Source organism: Suricata suricatta, chromosome 15, assembly GCF_006229205.1.
Source record: "Suricata suricatta isolate VVHF042 chromosome 15, meerkat_22Aug2017_6uvM2_HiC, whole genome shotgun sequence".
NCBI classification, from domain to species: Eukaryota; Metazoa; Chordata; class Mammalia; order Carnivora; family Herpestidae; genus Suricata; species Suricata suricatta.
In genome coordinates, this window is record NC_043714.1 from 55,961,246 (window position 1) to 55,984,876 (window position 23,631).

The 23,631-nt window shown below is 38.2% G+C and overlaps 1 protein-coding gene across 8 annotated transcripts in view; it reads right to left on the reverse strand.

The window, feature by feature from the left end:
• The window catches only part of TRPS1 (transcriptional repressor GATA binding 1), a 245,485-nt gene that overhangs the window by 166,503 nt on the left and 55,351 nt on the right, over window positions 1-23,631 (reverse strand). For all 8 annotated transcript variants that reach the window (XM_029923204.1, XM_029923201.1, XM_029923196.1 and 5 more), the window contains one exon: window positions 15,182-16,311. In XM_029923204.1, coding sequence (XP_029779064.1) covers window positions 15,182-16,311 — 1,130 coding nt within the window. The remainder of the gene's footprint in view (window positions 1-15,181; window positions 16,312-23,631) is intronic.

Here is a 23,631-nt window from a genome sequence, read left to right on the forward strand (position 1 = left end):
AGGAAGGATGGTCTTCACATTAGACTACAAATAAATATAAAGAGTAATATGGGCTACGAATGGAAAGGATAGGGTGGTAACAGGGTTGATGGGTTGCATAGGATGGTCTGGAAGAGAAAACCAAAGGATGAAAAGGAGTTATTCTTGTTGTAGGAAGAGGGAGGGGAGAGGCACATTCTAGCAAGTATGAAATACTGAACAGAGGCCACTGCTGCTTTAGAGGAATAAGTAAGAGGAAGTATGTCAGTGAACAAGCTGGAGGGGTCATCTAGAGATCTGAAGGCCGTGGTAAGGAGGCAGATCTCTTCCGAGGCTAAAGAAAGCAACTGCAAGGTCATAAGCACAGAAGTAGCAAGGTTAAATGTATATTTAAGTCACTTGGGACATTAACAGTGTCTTATTCCCTTATGAGACCCGTCTGAGGGCTGAATATCCAAAAGAATGTTCACATTTTATGGGAGCAAAATTCAGAGATATTATAGCATGTAACAAAATCTCACCCAGTATTTGTTGAGAGTACTTAATGCGATGCAAAATTATCTTCTGATCATTGAGAACTTACATTTGGTTGAATAAATATGGATATTTAATTTCTAATTTTTACAGAACATTGTTTTCTATCTTTTCTCCTATTTCTCTTCATTGTTTAAGTAGTAAAGATAAAACAAAAGGAACTACAACAAAGGTAAATAATTTAAGGATGAATTGAACATAAAAATACAATATTAAAATTAATTTTCTCAAGTGAAAGAAGCCTAACCCTTAAGGAGAAGATGTCTATAACTGAAAGGAAGAATCTTGCCCTTAAGGTCAAGGCCAGAAAACCCCATAACAGGATTAAGATTACAAAGGACAAAAGACAAGACTCAAAATCCAGGACTTGGAATCTATGGGAAGTTCAAGTAAAAAACCTTCCTACCGAGAAACTACATTCAAGTATGTCCCATACCTGATAAAACTGAGATAAACTTGAGATAAAATTTTACAAAGAAAATTGTTACATTTACCAGGCTCAATCATAACAGAGAAAAATGGACGCATCAGAATGGTTAAAGTTCAAAACATACCCAGGAAATACTCTACTGAAGATAGACCACACAACCTACTGAGTCACAAAAAACAAACAAACTTCAGGAAGCACGTTTGCAAGCTCCGAGCAACCTTCACTCGTAGACAGGTCATCACCTACTCCAGCAGTAAGTTTATGGTTTCCTTCACGTGTTATGATCTCTGCCTTGAAATCTGTGAAGGGATCCCTTCCTAAAAATTAAGGCTATAAATTGCCACAGCTACTTCTACCCAAAATGGTGTTTTATACAAAACAGAAAGTACAAAAAGTATTTAAAAAATCCCAAAGATCAAAAATTCTAAAGAACTATAGAGCTGTTATTTCAAGAAGTAAAGACAATTAAATTCTAGGGCAACAGGAAGGAGAAAGTAGAAGAAATACAACTTCCTAGAGCACCATGCAACAAAGTACTTTAAAATGCCTTAAAATATTTAAAGACAAAATATTTACTGGAGTAGGAATTAGTCCATGTAAGAGTATACAGACTCTAGAATATGAATGCATGAGTTTCAATCTTGGCTCTGGATTTTACTCTGTGTAACTTTAGATAATTTGCTAAATTTGCCCCAATGTTTTCATTTGTAAAATGAAAATAATAGTGCCTTTTGATACAGTTCTTATGAATATTAAGTAAATAACACTCATAGGAGGTAAGTAAATAAGAGTTAACAAGTATAAATCCTAAAATTAAATACAGCCCCTCTCTTCTGTGTGACTCTGCATTCTTTACTTTTGTGCAAAGAAGTTTAAATTTACAAACTAGCATTTTGGTACCATCCTTTTCCATCCCCCTATATACCTTGGCCATCACATACATCGTTCTTAAAACCAAGCTAATCTCCTAGGAGATCCTTTGCTTTAAGCCACTGACAGGTGGAATATACTCTATGCCCTTTCTGCCTCACCTAGTGGTGTTCATTAGACTGAAAGAATGAGGAAGTTAGTATCTGCTTCATTGTCAAGCTTTAGTCTCTTTTCATTAATAGACCCAGAATCTTAAGACTCTGAATAACAAAGATAGAAAGGGTATTACCTGTGTTTTACTAAAGTCTTAGGAGATGAAAATGCCTTTAGCAGATTCCATAAGGTGGTAGAGAATCATAATATGTCTCAGGAATTAAGATTATGTGCCTTCAGTATGTACTTATTCTGCAATCTTGAAATGTCCTTGAGTCATATTGTTCCTCCACCAAATAAAGACAGTACATTCAACACTTACCCAGAAGTTGACTGGGATGTCCTCTTAAATATATAAAGGCCCTGGGCCTCTGCCAAGGCAATGGATTTATCACAAAGTATCAAACTCAGAGAGGGTGTCTCCTGTCCCCAAGGGACAACTCCCTCACTCCTCGTAAGTTTCATCAAAAGCTATTCGGCCCTGAAGAAGAGCTTTTGATCTGACTGTTCTAGGCAAAACCTTCCATGAGACAGGTACTGGAGGCTGTCAGGTGAAAGCAAAACTCAAAAACAGAACAACAAAACACTCACACATACACACGCACACACAAAACAAAAACAAACAAAGAAAACCAGAAACTGCCAAGATAAGGTGTCAGTGAGAGCCAGGTTTTATGGTGAAAAGACACTGTAACAGGAAAGACACTAAAACAAAGTTGTGATAACACGATGAAATCACACACCTTTTCTCTTGAAGAGTTCAAAGCACTCACACATATCTGATCTCACATTCCACTGAAGTACAAAGCCCATTTTACAGATAACGAAACAGGGGAAATAGTGACCTGGCCATTTCATTTACATCAGGTCAGGAATACAGGGCCCCTCCCTTCCAGGCTGATGTTCTATCTTTCTACCCTTAGCTGCCTAATTTTTAGCTTTATACAGAAATAAATGAAATTACTGGTAATATGGAAAATGGAAACAGGAGAGGAAGGGAACCTGGTCATCTGACAGCAGAAGACTACAGCAATAGTTTGCAAAACAGGCTGTGTAGAGCACCCGCAATTACGGAGCTCCTTACCAATGCAGCGTGTAAGGCGCCTCTCCCTGCCCCACTGAATCAGGACCCCCTGGGCATAACCTGAGAATCTGAATTTTGAACAAGGTCCCCAGGGGACACCAATGCAGGGGCCAGCATCTAAGGGACTCCATGAATAGCTATGTCGTGGTTCTAAACAAATTACTGACAAGACATCCCCAATCCCCCTAACTTTAATGAAACACAGGTAATGTCCTTAAGATTCTGGGTGTAACAACTATTAATGAAAAGAGAGTAAAGCTTGACAATTAAGCAGTAAACTGCTAAACAGGCTCAGTCTTTCAGGCCACTGAACACAAGTAGGTGAAGCAGAAAAGGTGATTTGCTTCATAGTACTCTAGAGACCTGAAGGAGACTTCTTTCTCCCAATATCAGTCTTAAATAAAGGATAGAACATATTTTTAAAAGACAACATTACGTTCAAAAGCTTAGAGAAACATAAACTTTTAAATAACCTACACTAACCTCTAGATCAGTGTTTCTTCTCTAACATGTCTACGAATCACCTGGGAATCTTGTTGAAATCCAGATTCTGATTCTGGAAGTCTGGAGTACCCAAGATTCTGTATTTGTTATAAAATCCCAAATGATTCTGATGCTGTTAGTCCCCAGACCACATCTTCAACAGTAATAGGGGCGCCTGGGTGGCTCAGTCGGTTAAGCATCCTGCTTCGGCTCAGGTCATGATCTCATGGTTTGTGGGTTCGAGCCCCACATTGGGCTCTGTGCTGACAGCTCAAAACCTGGAGCCTCTCTCCCTACCCCTCTCCTACCCATTCGTTCTCTCTCTCTCAAAAATAAATAAAACATTAAAAAAAACCCAGCAAGAGTCACGAAGCCATGATCAGAAATAACATCAAGAGGGGTATCAGTTTTGAATAAACTCTCAGCATTTGACAGAACATTTTCAAATGAACTCTACATGATGAGCAACATCATCTTCCCTTGTAAAGCACATACAACATTACCCACCTCTGAGAGTCAACAGTAACAGCTTTGGAAGTTAAAACTACAAATATAACATTGTCAAGCATAATCCCCAAAACATAATGGATCTTTTTCTTATTTCATTGCTTGAGGATCATCTTTCACTATTTTTAGTGGGATGTACTTATATACATTATCCTTCAATATATTCTCATCCCTACTTCATAGGATAAGAATCTGAAGCACTGAGGGGCACCTGCTTGGCTAGTTAGTTAAAGTCTAACTCTTGATTTGCTCAGGTCATGATCTCATGACTCATGAGAAGGAGCCCCTTCTTGGTCTCTGTGCTTTCAGCTTGGGATCCCTGTTAGGGATTCTCTCTCTGCCTTTCTGCCCCTCCCCTGCTTGTGCACCTTCTCTTTCTCTCAAAATAAACAAATCAACTTTTAAAAAATTTTAAAAAAGAATCTGAGGCACAGACAAGTCAATCCACATAGAATAACATCGAAACATGACACAATATTTAGCTCTTGTCCATGGGCACTCTTTCATGCATGCTGTTTGGTAGCTGATGCAATGCTACCAGCTTACTCAGGAATTAGTTTCTGAAAGATGTGCACATATTCTCTGACATGTGTCATTCTCTTAATAATAGCTGAAAGACCTTCAACATAATGCCATGTCCACTAAAAATAAAAATAGATGAGCTAACACCTACTAGAAGAAACATTACTGAAGAATAAAAGTTTAGTCACTGTGAAAATACATTACTTTGGACTCACCTCTAATCTACAAAATGGATTTAACCTTATCAGCTTACTATGTAAACCTCAAACAAGTTCAAGGACTCTTCCCTGCATTTCCCAAGATCCACGTTCTCACCCATGAAGACTTCCCAATTGACTCAACCCAAGAGTAAACCCAGCATCATCTGAGTTACTCTTGATTCGTTTTCTTCTGAGGATTTTTTCCACATTGCCTTTTATTAAAATCTTGTGAGTTACACTGTAATTGCCTTAAGTTCAAGATCAAAGTTCACACATCTCTGTATCCACTCCCAACCAGAACATCCAAGAGTAAATCTATACTTTAACAAAAAGAATGAACCACTATAGCTCTGTGGATGTTCAGAATGATGGATTGATTATGCAGAATCACAAAGCAGCAGAGAAATATTAAAAGTGCATAGATATTTATAGATGGTATATTTTCAATGGCTTTTTGGAATAAATTCTTCATTATTAAAAAACGCACAGAACTTCTGGCTACATTAAGCCACACTAATTGAAAAGACAATACAAATATATGCCTTGCATTAATTTTAGTTCTATATACTCCTGCCAAATTGATACCAAATACTCTCCTCATGCTACCTAAGGATAAAACATGTCATTTTGTAGATCTCCCTCGCCCAGGGCTGCCAGATAAACACCATGGCAACTTGAATGTCAGTGCAAACAACCAAATACTTTAGTGTAAGTATGTCCCATGCAATATTTGGGATATACTTACACAAAGTATCAGTATGTTTCATGCAATATTTTAGATAGTGAGGACATGAATCAAAGAAATGTATTTAAAAAGCTAAATCATCACTGCTTCCAGAGAAAACCACTAGCTGCCTAACCAAAGACCAAATTGGACTTAATTCAAGCGACTTAAAATTTCTGTGAGAAAAGATGTTTTATTCCTTATTCTACTTAACAGAATTTTCTTGTGCTATAAATATGAACTTATTTCAAGATCCATTCATCTTTCAATGCACAGTGGCCTTAATAATAGTGTTTTCATTCATCAGTAAGGCTAAAACATTATTTTCAAAATCCATAGCGGGCTGAGGTTTTCTAGATTTTAAAAAAAGATCAGCTAAAACATATAACTCCTTTTCTTTTTCTTTTTGAGAGAGAGCAAGTGTGGAGCTGAATGGGCAGAGGAAGAGAGAGAGAATCTTAGCAGAATCCACACAAGGAGTTAAGTCTGATCGGGGATCGATCCCACAACCCTGGAATCATAACATGAGTAAGCTGATTTCAAGATTCAGATGCTCAATCGACAGAGTCACCCAGGTGCCCCAAGATGCTCCTCTTTTATTACCCTACTCTGATAATATTTCAATATTTCTATCTTCATAAGAAACCAGCCTACAGTATCTCTAAAGTCCACTCAGATGAATCCCTTTTCTCCTCTAAATGTAAACTTCCAGAGATTTCTGCCAACATTTGAAAAGCTCTCCTCTACCAAATAACTGCATTTCTTAGCCACAGGTTTCTTCTTTAATAGCTAAACAGAGCACTGAAGCAAATGAATACATCATAAATACTCATCAATCAGACTTCAAAAGGTTATTTTTTTGGTAATTATGGAATCTAACACCTACAGACAAATTACCACCGAAGAGTAAGAGGAGGGTGATTTAATTTAAATATAGATCAATAGATCTGATATCTAATAAAGTTAGTCATTTCTGTAATACCCCTTTGCTGGTATAATGGCCTCTACCATGGGACACTTGAGATTAATGAAATTGGAGAATGGGGGAGTGGAAAGCAGGTGAAGAGAGTATCTGAGAGACAAGGACACACACACACACACAAAGGAATTACAGGTGAGTCACCAGCTCAATCAACTTTTAGAGCCTGAACATATATTAATATTCAGCCTTAGTCAAGTACAGAGGAGTGGTCTACAAAATATGAGATAAACTGAACTTTGTATAAGATTCCACTCAATCCACTTATGTTTTTAAAGCTGAAATAATTTGATTAGTATTTACTCATTTGGGGTAGCTGTTTGGTTTTCTTTTTTTAAGGGGGTATGGGATGATTTCATTTCACTCATGTCATATCTGAAAATTTTCAACTTATGATTCACTTAATTCACTTTCAAAAAGAAGATATCCCCTCCCAAATATTCGAAATAGGAAGACAAACCTCTGCATAAAATAGAATGTGAATAAGAAATAGGATATGATTTCCACAAACTAATATGAAATAGAAATTATAGCAAAATTTATTTTATTCCAGTAATTGACAATCATTCTTGTACAAAAGGAATTCAGAACCATGAAATCTGAAATTCTAATAATGTATACAAATAAAGATAGTGCCATGGGTGAGTTATTTTCTTGAGGGATTATAATATCCTGGGTAATGTTTTGTCTCACAATGGGAATTTTCAACATGAACAATATATTAGGTCCATTTCAAGGTAGTACAGGCAAGTGATTTATTAGGTATTGTTTAAAAGAACATGTCACATAAATATACACAAACCTAAATGTAACCATCATGGCCCTGCCCTTTGAGAAACTCTGTCGTAATGCACTGTATACTTGGCTTTTCCAAATGTGTTGATAATTAAGTGCTTATCATAAAATCTAGCCTTCGGAATTGGCAGAGCACACTGTGTTCTTTTCTGAGCTCTTTTAAGTTAGTTAATTTGACCAGCTATGGTATCTAGTGTTATTTCCTTCAGCCCACGTTATATATTTTATGTCTAAAAGATTCAAGCACTGCTTAAAAAATTTTAAATGCATTAATAAGTCTTAAGTTGGACGGGTGCTGGTCATCACATGTGCTACCAAAAAGTATGTCAATTTTCACACATTCTAGATAACAAGCAGGTAGACAATGATATTATTAATGATTTTTAAGTAATGATTTAATCACAAGAGGAATTGGGCATTCCCTCAAATATTTACTGGACTTATGTATTGTTGAAAATTGATATTTCATTTTCATTTAAAAATTTAATATTTTAGTCATATACACATTCTACATATATGTGTGTGCTTATATAAATATATATGCACATTTATATTTAATAATGAATGTTATAAAAACATTCATTTTTGTTATAAAAATGCTATATAAATACAAACTAGAATATAATCATAGGATGTTATGTATATTTATCTATATAAATATATCTCAATGTGCCCTCTATGTGTGTGGGCATATATTCATATACAGAGAAATTCTGAGAGAGCTATGTGTGTGTGTGTGTGTGTGTGTGTGTGTGTGTTGTACACACACTCAGAGAGATGACACAGAAGAAATTGTATTTGTGGTATAGTTCCATATATGTGCATGAAAGTATATGAATATATATGGCATATATATGAAAACACACACATATATAATGAGTGTATACATATATATATATATATACATATGGTATTGTTTTTGAACTTACATAAAATGGTATTCAGCTGTAAACAGTATTCAATTTATTTTTATTCACTCAAAATTATGCTTATAAGATTCAGATGTCATATTCAACTGTCATTTATCAAATTCACTACTGTGTAATATTCTACTGTATAAAAATCTAGAAATTAATAACAGCTATTATTATGAGTTGGTATTTTTCCTGTTTTTTTCTTGTTTCTGATTTTTGTTTTGGTATTCTGTTCTTTCAAAAAAAAAGCAGAACATTTTTCTGAATATTTCTGCACAGGTTTCCTACTGTACTGATGAAGAAAGTATCTGAGGAGTGAAATTATGCTCCCATTGGGAATCTGAGCATCTGATAATGCCAGAATTTGTCAAATTCACTTTATGCAGTCACTTTATGCAGTACTGACCAGTTTTACTCTTTGCAATTTTTTAAGCTTATTTATTTATTTTGAGAGAAAAAGAGAGAGGGAAAGCATACACATAAGCAGGGGAGGGGCAGAGAGAAGGAGAGGTAGAATCCCAAGCAGTTGCCATGCAGTACACAGCCCAAACTCATGTGGGGCTCGAACTCAGGTACTGTGAGATCACAACCTGAGCTGAGATCATGAGTCTGATGTTTAACTGACCGACTGCATCACCCCGGCATGCCACCCTTTATATTTTTTAACATCCATGTTTTCTGAGATACAGAAAACGGTTTCTTTTGTTACTATTTGCCTTGTATAACTTCATCTATTCTTACCTTTTTGTTACTGAGGCCCAACTTAATTATACGAAGTCAAAGGATATTTTCTGTATCATATGCCACTCTGCCTAATACTTGTCCACTCTTCTAAGTATTTTAAATCTGCTTGAAAAGCATGTGTATCCTCTGAATTGTTCTATGCACAATTGATATGTTTTAATTAAAATAAGTTTGCTAGGGGCGCCTGGGTGGCTCAGTCGGTTAAGCCTCTGACTTCGGCTCAGGTCATGATCTCACGTTTGTGGGTTCGAGCCCCGTGTCAGGCTCTGTGCTGACAGCTCCCTCAGAGCCTGGAGCCTGCTTCTGATTCTGTGTCTCCTTCTCTCTCTGCCCCTCCCCCTCTCATGCTCTGTCTCTCTCTGTATCAAAAATAAATAAAACATTAAAAAATAAATAAATAAAATAAAATAAAATAAAACAAGTTGGCTAATTTGCTGTTCTAATCTTTTGTATTTTGAAGATTTTTTTTCATTCAACCTCTGATAAGAAAGGTTTCTTAACCTCTATCACTTTGATTGTGGTTTGCCATATTTTCCCTGTAGTTGTCCATCAATTTTTGTTTTACATATAGATTTATTTATATTTTATATGTTTAGAATTGTTCTATTTCTCTCAAGAAGTGAACCTCTTATCATTATATATCGATTTATCCCTCCTATGCTTTTTATATTAAAGTCTAAACTGTAGGAGATTAATAAAGCTATCTTACTATTCCTTTGGTTTATAATGCTTATAACTCCATCTATTTTTTGTCATATCCTCTCCACAGCCTTATATTTTTGAGTGTGTAGCCTGTAAATAGCTTATATATAGTTAAACTTTCTTTTTGTTAAGTTTATTTAATTATTTTGAGAGAGAGAGAGAGAGAGAGAATATAAGAACAAGTGGGGGAAAGGCAGAGGGAGAGGGGAAAGAAAGAATCCCAAGCAGCTGCACATTCAGCGCAGAGCCCAATGTGGGGCTCAATCCCACAAGCATGAGATCATGACACGAACTGAAATCAAGAGCCCAATGCTTAACCGACTGAGACAGCCACCCATGTGGCCCTTGGATTTTCTATTTTATTAAGTCTGACAATACCTTTTAAGTGGAAAGTTTAATCTATACAGGTTCATTAAGGTTTTGACAGCTGGTCTTTTCTTTTTTTACCATCTTACTTTTGGAATTCTATTTATCCATTTAAATGATCATCTATTTATGCATTTTTACCTTATATCCTCTCTTGCCATTTTTAAGGAAATAGAATTTTATTTTGTTGCACCATTCTCTACACCATTCTCTACGTTATGTACCCATTTCCTATTCTTTCATTGGTTAGCCTTAAAAGTTTCCAAGTATGCAGAGCAAAGTCCTAACTCACTAACTCCAGAAAATTCCAGGGCCTTACAGCACCTTACTTCTGATCATATTCCCTATAAATGTTCATACTGTGTTGCGCAACACCTTAGTCTATCTTTTTTTAACTGCATAAATAAGGCAGCCTATGGTTGCTTGATTTATCCACAGTTCCCTGGCCTTTGCCTATATGAAAATATTTTGCTTTTTTTGGAAAGTTGTTTTCATAGGTAAGCAATACTAGGTCGACCATTATTTGTGTTTATTTCCTTCAAAACTTTGAACAAACTTTCTCCCTCTTCTGGTTTCCTTGTTGTTGATAAAAGTCAATGTAATTGTCTTTTCTAAGTAGTTGATATGTAGCTTCCCTCTACAGGCCCTAAGGCAACCTCTCTAGAATTTTAATTATTACTACAATGTGTCTGTGACTGAATTTATTTGTTTATATCCATTTAGTATAAGCTATTTTTTGTATATGTATGCTTATGTCTTTCACCTTTCAATTCTAGAAAATCTCCTTTATCTCCTCAAATACTTTTTGCCTATCTTCTATATTGTAGAAGAATTATTATATATAATTCTATATATTCTTTCTTCCAGGAACTCTAATTATGTGTAGATTAAAACAGCTTATTATATTTTTATAAACTACTATCTACTTTTGATACTTCTCATCTCCTTCTATACTTTTAAATATCCTTGTTAATGTCTTCAGATTTAACTTGCGATTAATTCATTTGCCTTCTATCATTTGCCAATCTGTTCCTGAACCTGTCTACATTTTAAGTTTCAATAATTATATTTTCAATTCAAAAATGCTATTTGATTCTTTTTTGAGTATTTCTAGTCATTTGTAGTCACATATAGTTTGATCGATCTGTAAATCTTATTTTCATTTGTTTAAACACTACTTTTCTATGCTGAAAAATAAATTTTTAAAACATTTTTCTAACTGAAAAAATTACTATATTTTTATAATTTATCATTTCCCCAGGTATCTAAAGCCATTATGACATTTCCTACTGAATTCCCATAGAATGGTTTATATCTTTATATATATGGTGAATTTTTGTAATAATGAGCTTACATAAGATAAGGTTTTTCTTATGCCACAGATATCATGGAAGCAAACACTGGAGTATTTCATATAGACAAATTTGTGCCTACTTCTGACAGGAGTAAGAGAAGGCTTTAAATGTGGAATCACTTTAGCCACCTTCAAGGTGCCAAATTAAAGTGAAACTTGGATTCAGCGGCCTCTCTCTCAGTGACTCCAGGCATAGTCTCCTGATTGACTGGTATTTGTGTCAGTGCACCCTCACACCCCATGCCTGTTGCTCACTTCTCCCCAGTCTGGGTTTCGTCCACTCTTAGTGAAGGAAAGATGAGGAAAGCTTCAGAAGTTTCTCTTAATTCACAGGAGTCTAGCCAAGACATTGAAAAGTATGTTTTATCTAGTATCATTGTTTTGTAAGGGGACAATACTCCTACTGACTCCAGAAATAAGTTATAACACTGAAAACTTTGATGAGAATGGTGGCCAATTAGAGAATGGGTATACTGTTTAATCGAGTAATAAATAATAAATGAAATGGAGTGTGAGAAACAAATTCATGGGCGGAATACAGTAAGTCAGTCCAATTTGAACTGGGGGCGCCAAAAGTAAACATGAAACATTAGGAAAAGAGAACTAATCAAGTTCCAGATGCTGACTGAATAATGTTTGCAATTCAACCAAGGTTAAACCTGGTTCTTCATGAAAATGCCCACCGAACAGAAGCCACACAAAGGATTTCACTCATAGCTCTAAATCAACTCTCCTGCTTCTCAGCTGTAGTTTTTCTTACAGCTACCTGACTTCACATATTTTATAGATCATAGCTTATACTACCTTTTTACTATGCTCTAAGTCTTATTTATAAAGCATTCAAAAGCCAAGAATATTCCCTAGTTATACTAGAATTATGGAGAAGGTTTCCCAACATGAGTAATATGTATCGACATAAATTCAACCAGAAAAATATTACTGCAATATGGTAAACTTGTTCTTTTATACTATCTTCAAAATGTAGCATGTGGGGAAAATGCGTTGATAGAACAGATTTTCGGCGCCCACAGAACTATTTCCTTTCACATCCCTAGAGCCTCCACTGTTGTTCAACTTTCAGTAGAGTTTCTGAAAGTATAAGTCTCCAAATTTCAAATATTTCTGTAAGAGCTCATAAACAGATGGGAGATAAACTACTCAGCACCCTAAAGGATCTAGGACCACACAAATTACATCAGGTTTTAAGAACAAGTACAGGAGTATTTTAATGTCCTAGGAACAAGGACTACTCAGTGTTCTCATCTAATAAAATACTGAAAGCCTCACTTATATCCAAATTGCACAGACAACTGTCGTTTGGTGTGGAGCCCTAAATCCTCAGAAGGGTTTTAGACCATATAATAGTCGAAGATTAAACTGTAACTTACCATGGAGATCTTGGCTTACCCTTAACGACTGTGAAGTCAAAAACTCACAAGCACTTCATTTACTTAAAGATCTACTCACTGAGCACTTATTAGCCATTCTGGCACTGTGCTAAATTGTGTAGATAGAGCAATGAACAAGAAAAGACTAGTCTCTTCCTTCTAGAGCTTACTTACATTACTATTAACTAAACTCTGAAATAATTCAGTAATATTTTTATTCATATTTTATTTCTTGGGAGAATTTTTTTTTTTAACGAAAGCATACAGATAGTCTGTTTTTCCAGACAGGTTTTCAAGCAATGGCCTCAGCTTCCTCAAGAAAAACCACTCATGCAGATGACCTGGTACCTAGATGTGTATGTAGGGGTGTGTGTGTGTGTGTGTGTGTGTGTGTGTGTGTGTGTGTGTCTGTATGTGTGTGTGTGGTGGCTAATTTCCTTATGATTAAGAAAGCCTCCTCTTTTAAACACAGACGGGATTACCTAATTTTTACAGCACCTAACAAATGTACATGCGCACTAGTAAAGCTCAGAAGAAGGCTAATGTCGGCTAGCCCAGAAGTAAATTAACATGCAGCTAACATCAGAGGAGCCAGAAACCCTCACTACAAGTGTGAACACATATTTGATTGCAGGACTATGTCTTTCCTAGGGCTGACCTTATAAATTAAACAGTGTAAACCTCAAGGAAGTGTTTTCTGAACATTTAGATTCACTGTGAACATTAGGATGCCCTTCAAATTAACATCTAGCATTATTAGCCTATTGTTGGACATGAACTGCTTCATTACTGGTGACTGACAAAACACACACGCACTCATACTAACACACACTTTTAAAAAGAATAAGGGCGCCTGGGTGGCTCAGGCAATTAATCATCCGGCTGCGGCTCAGGTCATGATCTCATGGTTCATGGGTTTGGGCCCCGTGTCAGGCTCTGTGCTGGTGGCTAGTTCAGAGCCTGGAGCCTGTCTTCAGATTCTGTGTCTCCCTCTCTCTCTGACCCTCCCCTGCTCGCGCTGTCTCTCTCTGTCTCTCAAAAATAAATTAAAAAAATAAAGAATGAGAGGAACTGTTTAAAATCTTAGGATGGGAAAAATAAAATAGCTATCTTTTTAAACTAAGATACTGTGTCTACATGTGGAAAAACACTTAAAAAGAGTAAATAAAGCTCTTTGATGCTTCTCTAAGCACAATAGCAAGAAAGCACCCACTGAGCGCCAAGTAACATCTGAACACGCTGTAGCACAAGACTTGTGCTTAGTGTAAATGTTCCCTCTTCAAAGATGCATTTCCTCATCTACTATATTGGGCTATGAGGTCATCCTAGTCAAACACTGTGGCCTCTACTTCATCAGTTATGACACTCATACTCACACTGATCTGTTAACATCTTCCCCAAGAAACTTTAAGTTCCCTGTGAGCACTGACTATGTTCATCTTGTTCTCTCCTTTATCAATGCCTGGCACAATGGATACTTTTGGAATGAATACAGAAATGAAACAAGGGGGGCACCTGGGTGGCTCAGTCGGTTAAGCCTCCAACTTCAGCTCAGGTCATGATCTCACATTCGTGGGTTTGAGACCCACATCAGGCTCTGTGCTGACAGCTCAGAGCCTGGAGCCTGCTTCCAATTCTGTGTCTCCCTCTCTCTCTGCCCCTCCCCCTCTCGTGCTCTGTCTCGGTATCAAAAATAAATAAAACATTAAAAAATAAATAAATAAAAGAAATGAAATAAGGATACCAATCCTAAACCCATCTTTAGAAAATATGAAAAATGAACTGGGACTAACGTTTATGAAGAGTATAGGGTCGAAATGGGAAAGACAAGTGAACATATCTTGTATCTGTTTATAAATCTGAAATAGCTTATGTGGACTTACCTGCTCCAAGGAGTGAATGTACAGAAATCCAAAGTTACACATGTGACAGAACGCTCACCTTCAGATTATGCTTTCTTTGCGAAACAAGGGTGTTGCTCAATGTTTTAAAGCCAGGAGGATGTTCAATCTCATTTGAAAAGAAAAATGAGTAATGTATTCTCAAGTGGATTGTTTTCCAACTGGGACAGTTCATTTGGGAGCTCCTCCATCAAAAATTATGGGATAGAGAGTCACTTAGCAAGGACAAATAAATGAACTGTGGTAAAGGAGTCAACTCATCAGCATTACACCATCATCACTGCAAATTTTAAAACATGCTCCGTAAATGGTATAAAACAGGTATGAAGCAGAAGAGTAAATGGTCTGAAACTGGTAACCAAATTAGAATCCGTGGTTACCACATCTATAAACACATAATCTGCAGTTTTATGAGCAATCTTTGATGTTTTCTTGTCCTATAACTTCCCCAAGTCACTGCAATCATTCCCAACGATTCTTGGACCAGCCTTCTGGATTCTTCCTTTCATTCTCTTGATATCCCTCCCCACCCCCTGTCCCCCTATGGCTCACCTGTAGTGTCGGGAAATCTCTTCTTCCACCTGGGTAATGAAATCACATTTGGTACATGAGTGTTCTTTGCTTTCCTTGACAGCTGGCTGCCCGTCCGAGCCTTGCAGATGATTGGCTTCCTGTTTGACATCGGACGCTTGGGACTCGTGAACACTCTCATAATGGAAGAGGAGCACATCTACGTCAGGGGTGGAGAATGAGCACTGGTGGCACTGGTGTTTGACTCTCGAGCTTCCAGCCGCCCCAGGAGACAAGTGCAAAAGCAAGAGTGCACAGTGGGAACAATTACTTTTTCTACACGAAAATGGATAAGTAATTTCTCCAAGGTGCTTTTCTGGGCTGCAAAGGCCTCTGGGACAGAATGGACAGTGTTTAATGGTACACTTATGAATGTTATGGAGCTGCTGATAGTGACGGAGAAGCGGCCCCACGACAATTACATCGGGGCCATGGCTTTTGGAGTATCTAAAGTCGCAGAACTGACAATTGTAGCTTGTCACCATGTTATCCTCCGCTCCTTTGCTGGAGAAATCCTTCTTTTTAGCCCCACTAGAGCCCTTGTCTGCCTTGGTCATTGGCTCCCCTTCCATACTTTTGGCTAGGTCATTCTGATTAATGACAGAGCCCCTAGAAAGCTTATCATTTAATTCTGGATTAAGGCCGCCTGCCTGCGCTCCTCCGTGCTGTTTGCCGTAATGTTCTAACAGTTTAAGTGAGCTGGATGACTCACAGCTGAAACTGCAAAACTTACACCAGTAGTAACTGGCGGCCTCGGTCCCATTTTGTCTCGAGGAATCGAGGGGCTTGATGGGCACTGAGTAACCAACAGGAGTATCATCTCCCGACTTGACTGTGATCTTGTCCTGCCACTTTCCCAAGTCTCCAGAATCACTGGATCGAAGTGCCGGGATGGACTTGTTCGAGTTCTTCTCGGAAGGTTTGGCACCCTCCGAGGAGGGGAGAGAAGCTTTGATTTTGTTGGGGTGAGTCTGAAGAAAATGTTGTTCGAGTTCAGTCGAAGAGTTGCCCATGTAAGTGAAATTGCAGAATTTACAGCGGAAGTACTTGGTGTTCCCTTGGCAGTCTGGTGTTTTCCGTCCAATGCCAATGAATGTTCCACCTGAAGTGACCTGGTATAAAGAGATGGAGGTTACTTTAAAGGTGTCATTACTTCAGTGCTCTCTGTAGGAGGGAGGAGGGGACACTGTCAAGTATTCTGCATCAACAAATACAATAGTACTTCTGCTTATCATGAAATCACTTGAATAATCAGAGCCAAAGAAATGCACTCTTCATTTCTCAATAGCTACTCTTTGAGAGGCTCATTATGCTAAATATTTTTGGCCAAAGCAACAGATAAAGATAAGTAATAAGCGTATTATAATTAATTCAATGGATTTAATATATATTTTTTTAAAAGCCAAGAAAACAGTTTTCATGTAAGTAGGTTTTACTACTGCCTCCTTCAAACCACATGCTTGCAGAAGCATCCAAATCACAGGGGATTTCTTTTCATGAAGTTAGGGGCTGCTGTCAAAACCAGAGGCAGTTGCTTAGAGATTGCTCAATGCAGACGTCCTCCAAGGAAATCCCTGTTCAGTTCCTATAGCGATGAGGCTTTGGGCAAAGATGAAGCCTACCTTTCGGGTAAAATAAAGGTGCTAACACGACCACACAAAATGGCGTGTAATTAAAGCCCAGGCAGGAACTATCAAACTGACTAAAAATGAAACTAAGGCAGTGGGCTTGAAGTCATAGTGAAGAAGGTCTAATGTAAAGAGTTTAAAATGTTTCCCAATCTAGGATAAAGGACAAGAAAAACCTTCTAGGGCCTCATTTGATCAGGGCTCAGCCCCACTTGATCAAAGCTCTGTCTCAGTGGGTCACGGGGATGTTCAAAGGCCATAATCGCACCATAAACATGATCACAGACCTTCTTTCTATCCTGAATTATAAAACTTACAGCACTGGGGCAATGCAGGCATTCAGTGGTCACTTTATAAAAAGTCCTCCCTCAGTGGGCACTGTAGCAGGCCGCTTAACTAGGTGCCACCACTTAGCAGACAAAATTCCTGGTTTAAAACAGGGTTTTTGACAGAAATCCTCCAAAGAGGGAAAAATGTCCTTTTAAAACTATCAGAGATTTTCTGACTTTTTCGGGCTACCAGATGTAATAGATTAAGCACGTGACATAATCACGTTCTGCCTTCTTCACCAGCTGCTCAAAAATGACATGTGCGATCACTGCTCATATCCAAATCACTCTAGGAGAAAAGTCTCAAGCATCTCAAAAACATTTAAGGGATTCTACTTAATATGCAAATAATATTCCCTTAGCACACCGAGAGGCACGCTTATACTTCTGCTGTACAGGACTGAGACCGTAGGCCATGCTGCGGCTTAAAGAGAGGCTATGAGCTTGATCGAATTCCCTACCCTGTCCGGCCAAGAGCTGGCTTAGCTAGGGCAGCCTCCACTCTTATTTCCAGTGTTAGGAGTTCTAGGAAATGTGCATGAACACAGAAACAGCTCAACCCTGCCTGTATATTAAGATAATAATTTACAAATGTCTCTCACAGCCTGTAACCCAAGGATGACAACGTATCCCTCTTGGCGATGTCCACACCCCCCAAGACAAGCACACAGACTTCAGTTTGTCAACAGCAGAGCATCATCTAACGGGAGAGGGAAGAATGGGGTTCCCTCCCAGCCAGGAGCCTGGCAATCGGCAGCGCGAGAGATGTCAAGGCCAGACCACATGAGCATACTGTCTATCACCTCCCTAACCTAGCACTTCAGGGACTAGAACATCTAAATTTGCCCTGAGATGTAATCCCCCCCCCCTTCTATTCCCCAGTTTCCTGGAGGTAAGGAAAAACCTTATTTTCAGAAACAAAGCTTTTAAATAGGATTCCATCAACTCTGGTACTTTGTTCAGGAACTTCAACTTGAATCAAGGGGGGCAAATTGAGAAGTATGCCATTCTTCTCTAATGTGAGTAAAAAAGCCAGTATGCAAAAATTTTCTTGCTTCAGTTATCAGCTTTTAACTTCCGTTGTCGATCTTCCTGATTTAAATATCTGTAACTTATGCCTGTAGAAAGGGATTCCGGAGAAATCCCGACACATCATCACTATTTCTTTGATTCTGCAATCTTCAAGTCTCATATGCCGTGTACAACTGGAAGGGCTGAGCAAAGAGAACTTATATAAAGTCCTAAGAAATCCCTAACCATAGGACTCTCAAGTGAGTCAAAATTATTATTAAGCATCACGGCATTTGACAACCTCCAGTATTTGACAACTTTAAAAGTCAGAAAATCCAGGCTAAAAAGTACTACTCTCAGGTGAAGAGACCAGGACAGAAAGGGCGTTCTATAAACAAACAAAATCAAAACTGCCAGTAAAGCATTTGGCTTAGGATTAACTAAGTTGCTATGAAAACCACATTAAATCTTTTAAATTGGTGGTATTTGCGTGTCTACAAGTTCTATTTTTCTACCCAGGGAAAACCAGCCAGCTCCATTACTTAAGATTATTATGTATGATACTCTTTTAGGGTGCCTGGGTGGTTGAGTCGATTGAGGTCATGATCTCAGGGTTCGAGGGTTCAAGCCCTGCATCAGGCTCTGTACTGACAGCACGGAGCCTGGAGCCTGTTTTGGATTTTGTGTCTCCCTCTCTCTCTGCCCCCCCTCCACTCATGCGCGCGCACTCGCTCTCTCTCTCTCTCTCTCTCTCTCTCCTGAAAATAAATAGACGTTAAAAAAAATTTTTTTAAGATTATCATGTAAGATATTCTTTTAAAAACCACCCAAGGAGGCAAACAAAAGCACAAGGATCTCATTTAATGACAAGAACGATAATAATGGCATTGCCTTCGGTTATCTATTTGCCTTCTTGGTAAATAGCAGGAAATCATATTAGTTTTTATATTGCTTACAGCTAATATAACATTAGAATTATACATTTTATATGTTATAAAAGCCAATTTTGGAAAACATTTTTACTTAGTATTCTATCCCTTTTTTCTTTCAAAAAGATCTAAAGGCTGCACTTGAGGACATTTTTATACTTTCTTTATAAGAGTGTATACTTAAGTCATGGTCAAATAAACTGATTCATATCATTTAAATACCATTCTAAAATAAAACAGAATTAATTATTTTAGGAGACCATACCTAAGACTACTGACCGTATTCACTGTATTTTCGTGACCTCCAAATGTTAACTTAGAACAATTCTTTCCTAGATTAAACACAAATACACAGCAGTAACAGTTCTACAAAATAAGTATTTGCAGCAACAGTTTATTGAATCTTATTGCCAGCAAAGAGCACCTACACATTCAGAGAATTATTTCAAACTTTTCAAATGGCTGAACCCAGCAAGGTCGAGAAAAAGAGTTACCATACTCTAGCTATGACTCTACTAAAAAAGAGATCACAAGAAGAATAAAGAGCATAAATTTCAATCCATTTTTCTTTTGTTAAGCAGAATTATAATTATAATCTGTGAATCCAGCAGCTCCTTTGACACGGATATCCATATTTTAAAATTTCGATTAAACTGTAAATTCTGTTTGGACCAAAAATGACACCTATTCATTCGCCTAATTAGTAGCTGTTGAGTACTTAGTTTGTGCCAATCTCTGTGACAGATGCTAGAATAAAACAGTGAGCAAGTGAGGCCACGTCTCTGCTTTTAAATTACTTATATCTGAAGATCAACATTTGTAGATAAAATTCTTTATTCATTTGTATTAATATTACTTGGATTTGCTTGCTCCCAAGGGAAGTTCTAGAAGCTAAAATCTATGCAAAGATCCATTATTTAGCCTCCTGGCACCTCAGTTTCCTTATCTTTAAGGATATCAGTAAAAGGGTACACCTTGCTATCTTGCAGGATTATTGTGAGGATCAACCCAGAGCATGGATCTGAAACTGATTTGCAAACCAGAGGTCAAGACCGTCCAACAGAACTTTCTGAGATGTTGGAAAGGTTCTGCAGTCTGTCCTGTCTCTTTCGTAGCCACGAGTCATATGTGGCTACTAAACACTTGAGGTAGGGCTAGTGCAACTGAAGAACTGATTAAAGTATTTCTTATTAACTTTTCACTAATTTAACTGAAATTTAAATAGGCACATGTAGCTAGTGAAAGCCATGTTAGCACATTCCACAGTACTAGTCACATGAACGGGATTACTATTTAATGAACTACCTAATTTAATTTCACCTGCTAAGTGGATGAAAAGACTACACAGTGGGAAAATGGTGAAGTCATTCAGTGACAAACTCATAAACTTGTCACTCATAGTATTCTTAGCTATACCTGAAAAGGTAGGCTTCGGTTGTTACTAAGCTAATGCTTCTGTTTATATCCCTTCTTGGACTGAAGGAATGATACTTATTAATCTTTGGATGTCAGCAAGGGCTCAATACATTTGGTTTGAATGGACTCATTATGGGAGATGTGAGCACAGATGAAAATTCCCCCCAAGGCCCCTGAGTTACCTGGGATTTAAAAAGTGATTGTAATTCACACACCCCTTGTTGCCTTAACCTGACATATTTGCACCTCTTCAAAAAACTGAACAAAGATATGTTTCACCCAAAGACAAATGACTAGGGAGCCATTTGCTTATGAGTTATCCTTGTACAGAAACAGTCAACGTACCTGGTAAGGCATGAAAAAGAAGTTTGGAAGTTACCTTTCACCGAAAAAGGACTATGACGGCTTTTTATTCCATTTTAAACTTAGTTTTAGAAACTATTCCTTCCATGTAGTATGTATCATTGGCCTTTGTTTATAATTTATTTACATAGGAATGTTTCACTGTTGAAGTTTAAAATATAAAAGACTGGCTTTTTTCCAAAGACTTTACCCGTAATTGATTAATTTCCTTCTAATAACATGGAATAAAAACTAGTAAGAATGATATCTAAGAGACTATGTCAAAGGAAAAGACTTTCTGAAGCCTCAGCGCTCTCAAAATGACACCCCAGCACACGGACTTATTGTCAGTGGAACAAAAAGAGTTGTTTGAACTAAACACAAACTCTTCCTCAGATGTGGTTCATTTTCAAGTACTATAATTGATAGCAACAGAGACAATTAGGAGGGTACTAATTTAAGGGGACTTGAGGTTATGGGCTGTTAGTCAAAAAAGTAAAACCTTCACTTAATAAAAAGCTAAGTTGTTAAAAATCACTGTTCAAATACTGAAGTTACAAAGAGCTTGGAGAAATCTGTCAGGGCTGATCTTGGCTGAAAGTAGCTATAGTCAGAATGAATGTGCTAATCTACATAGACATGTTTCTGCCTTGGAGCGTGCTTCAGAAAGCACTGTGCAGCGTGGAGGGTGCTGCAGTGATGAACCTCTGGTGGAGACTAAATGTTTAAACGTTTCAGTTTTCTTACTACCATGCTATCACTTGCTGTTCCCAGTGTCCCTCCAGTTACACCAATAAACACCCTTCTCAAAAATAAGGAACAAATCCAATAAAGTTTTGAATTATAAGAGCCAGCCATGTTTTTTGTGGGGGGATGATGAAAACTCAGCTTCATTTTAAATGTAAAACACTGCATATTTTACACTATGCCCATTTTGGGGGCCCCTGGGTGGCTCAGTCAGTTAAGCATCTGACTTCCGCTCAGGTCATGATCTCATAGTTCGTGGGTTCAAGCCTCACGTTGGGCTCTGTGCTGACAGCTCAGAGCCTGGAGTCTGCTTCAGATTCTGTGTCTTCCTCTCTCTCTGCCCCTTCCCTCTTCTCACGCGTCTCTCTCTCTCTCAAAAAAATTTAAAAAATTAATTGAATTATGCACACTTTTATTATCAGCTTTTGGATTACAACCTTCCCAAAGTGGTTTTCCTACATCACTCGGCATAATAAACTAAACTAAGCCTCTATGATTATTTGGTATTTGGGCTGACAGCATACCCACCAATCTTAAAGACAGTCTCAATAATTCGGTAAAACATGGTTTTACAAGGAAAAATGCCAAACAAAACCCCAGAAAGTGTAATGTAGGTGATTATAAGGCTGGACGCATTATCCACAGAAATAACCTCTCCTACGTCTGGCCCACCTTTGCCACTGACTCATAATGGGGATAAATAAGAATTGTGTGTTTGTGGTAAAAAGCATCTTAATTGGGGAAACAGAGGGGCAGCACTGTGGAACAGCCCTCCTCTAGGGAAGAGTGCTTTGTTGCATGCCTACTAGGTGCCAAACACAGATGATACACAAAGAGGCTGACAGAGTTCCAAACCCCAACATGTCCGTGCGCTGCCACAGAGAGCTCACGAGGACATAGATGACAAGGACAGTGGAGTACACACACTTCTGCTGGGAGAGGTACTCAGTTCCATGACAACACAGAGGAAAAAAACCCAAGCAACAGGGTCGGGTCAGCTTCTGGAAGGAGGGCATAACTGACCAGTGGACACAGGAGTTGCCACTTGAGATGACCCTCAAAGGCAGTGATTGTGGAAAGGCTTTTCAAGCGCAGAAAACAAAGTGAGTGCAGTGTGAATGGTAGAGAAAAGGTGCAAGCTGCTCTCGGGAAGTGTGAAGGGAGACCCAGGGGGGTGAACGGTGGTGAGGGAGGATTTGGAAAAGCAATTTCTCAGTGGAGAGACTAGAGACTTATATTTAATTATATAAGTAAAATTATATAATTAAAATGATACACATTTTCTAGAAAGTAGACCTATACTTCCTATAAAATGTAGGATGATGGCTCTCTAAGCAGAATTTTTAAAAATTAAATAAAGAGGAGAGTCTGCATGGCTCAGTCGGTTGAGTGTCTGGCTTTGGCTCAGGTCATGAGCTCTCAGTTCGTGGGTTCGAGCCCCTCGTCAGGCTCTGTGCTGATGGCTAGCTCAGAGCCTGGAGCCTGCTTCAGATTCTGTTCTCTCCCTCTCTCTGACCCTCCCCTGCTCAAGCTGTCTCTCTTTCTCTCTCTCAAAAATAAATAAAGCATTTTAAAAAATTAAAGAAAGAAAGGGAGGTAGGGAGGAAAAGAGAGAGGAGAGGAAGAAGAAGAGAAGGAGGAGGAGGGAGAAGAGAGAAAGAAGAGGAGGGATGGAGGGAGGTATGGGGTTGAAGCAAGATAGAGGAAACGAACAGAACAGAAGGTATCAGAAAGAGACAAGAAATAACCAAGAAACCACTAAGAATCTGCTAAATAAACATAAAGGGTGGGTACAAGCATAAAGTAGGAAAGACTGGAGCAAACTACTCCATTGTCTGCGGGGGAGACACACACAGAATGAAATCCAGGGCGACTGTGGGATTTCCAGCCCCATCAACTGGAAATGGGAGTACAGGGTGGGGGGCAGCGGGCAGGGGGCTGGACATTAAGGAAGAAGCTAACAACTTTAGGCAGGCTGACTTTGAGATGCCAGTGGAGCCACCCATCAGCTGGAAAAACAGGTCTTAGAA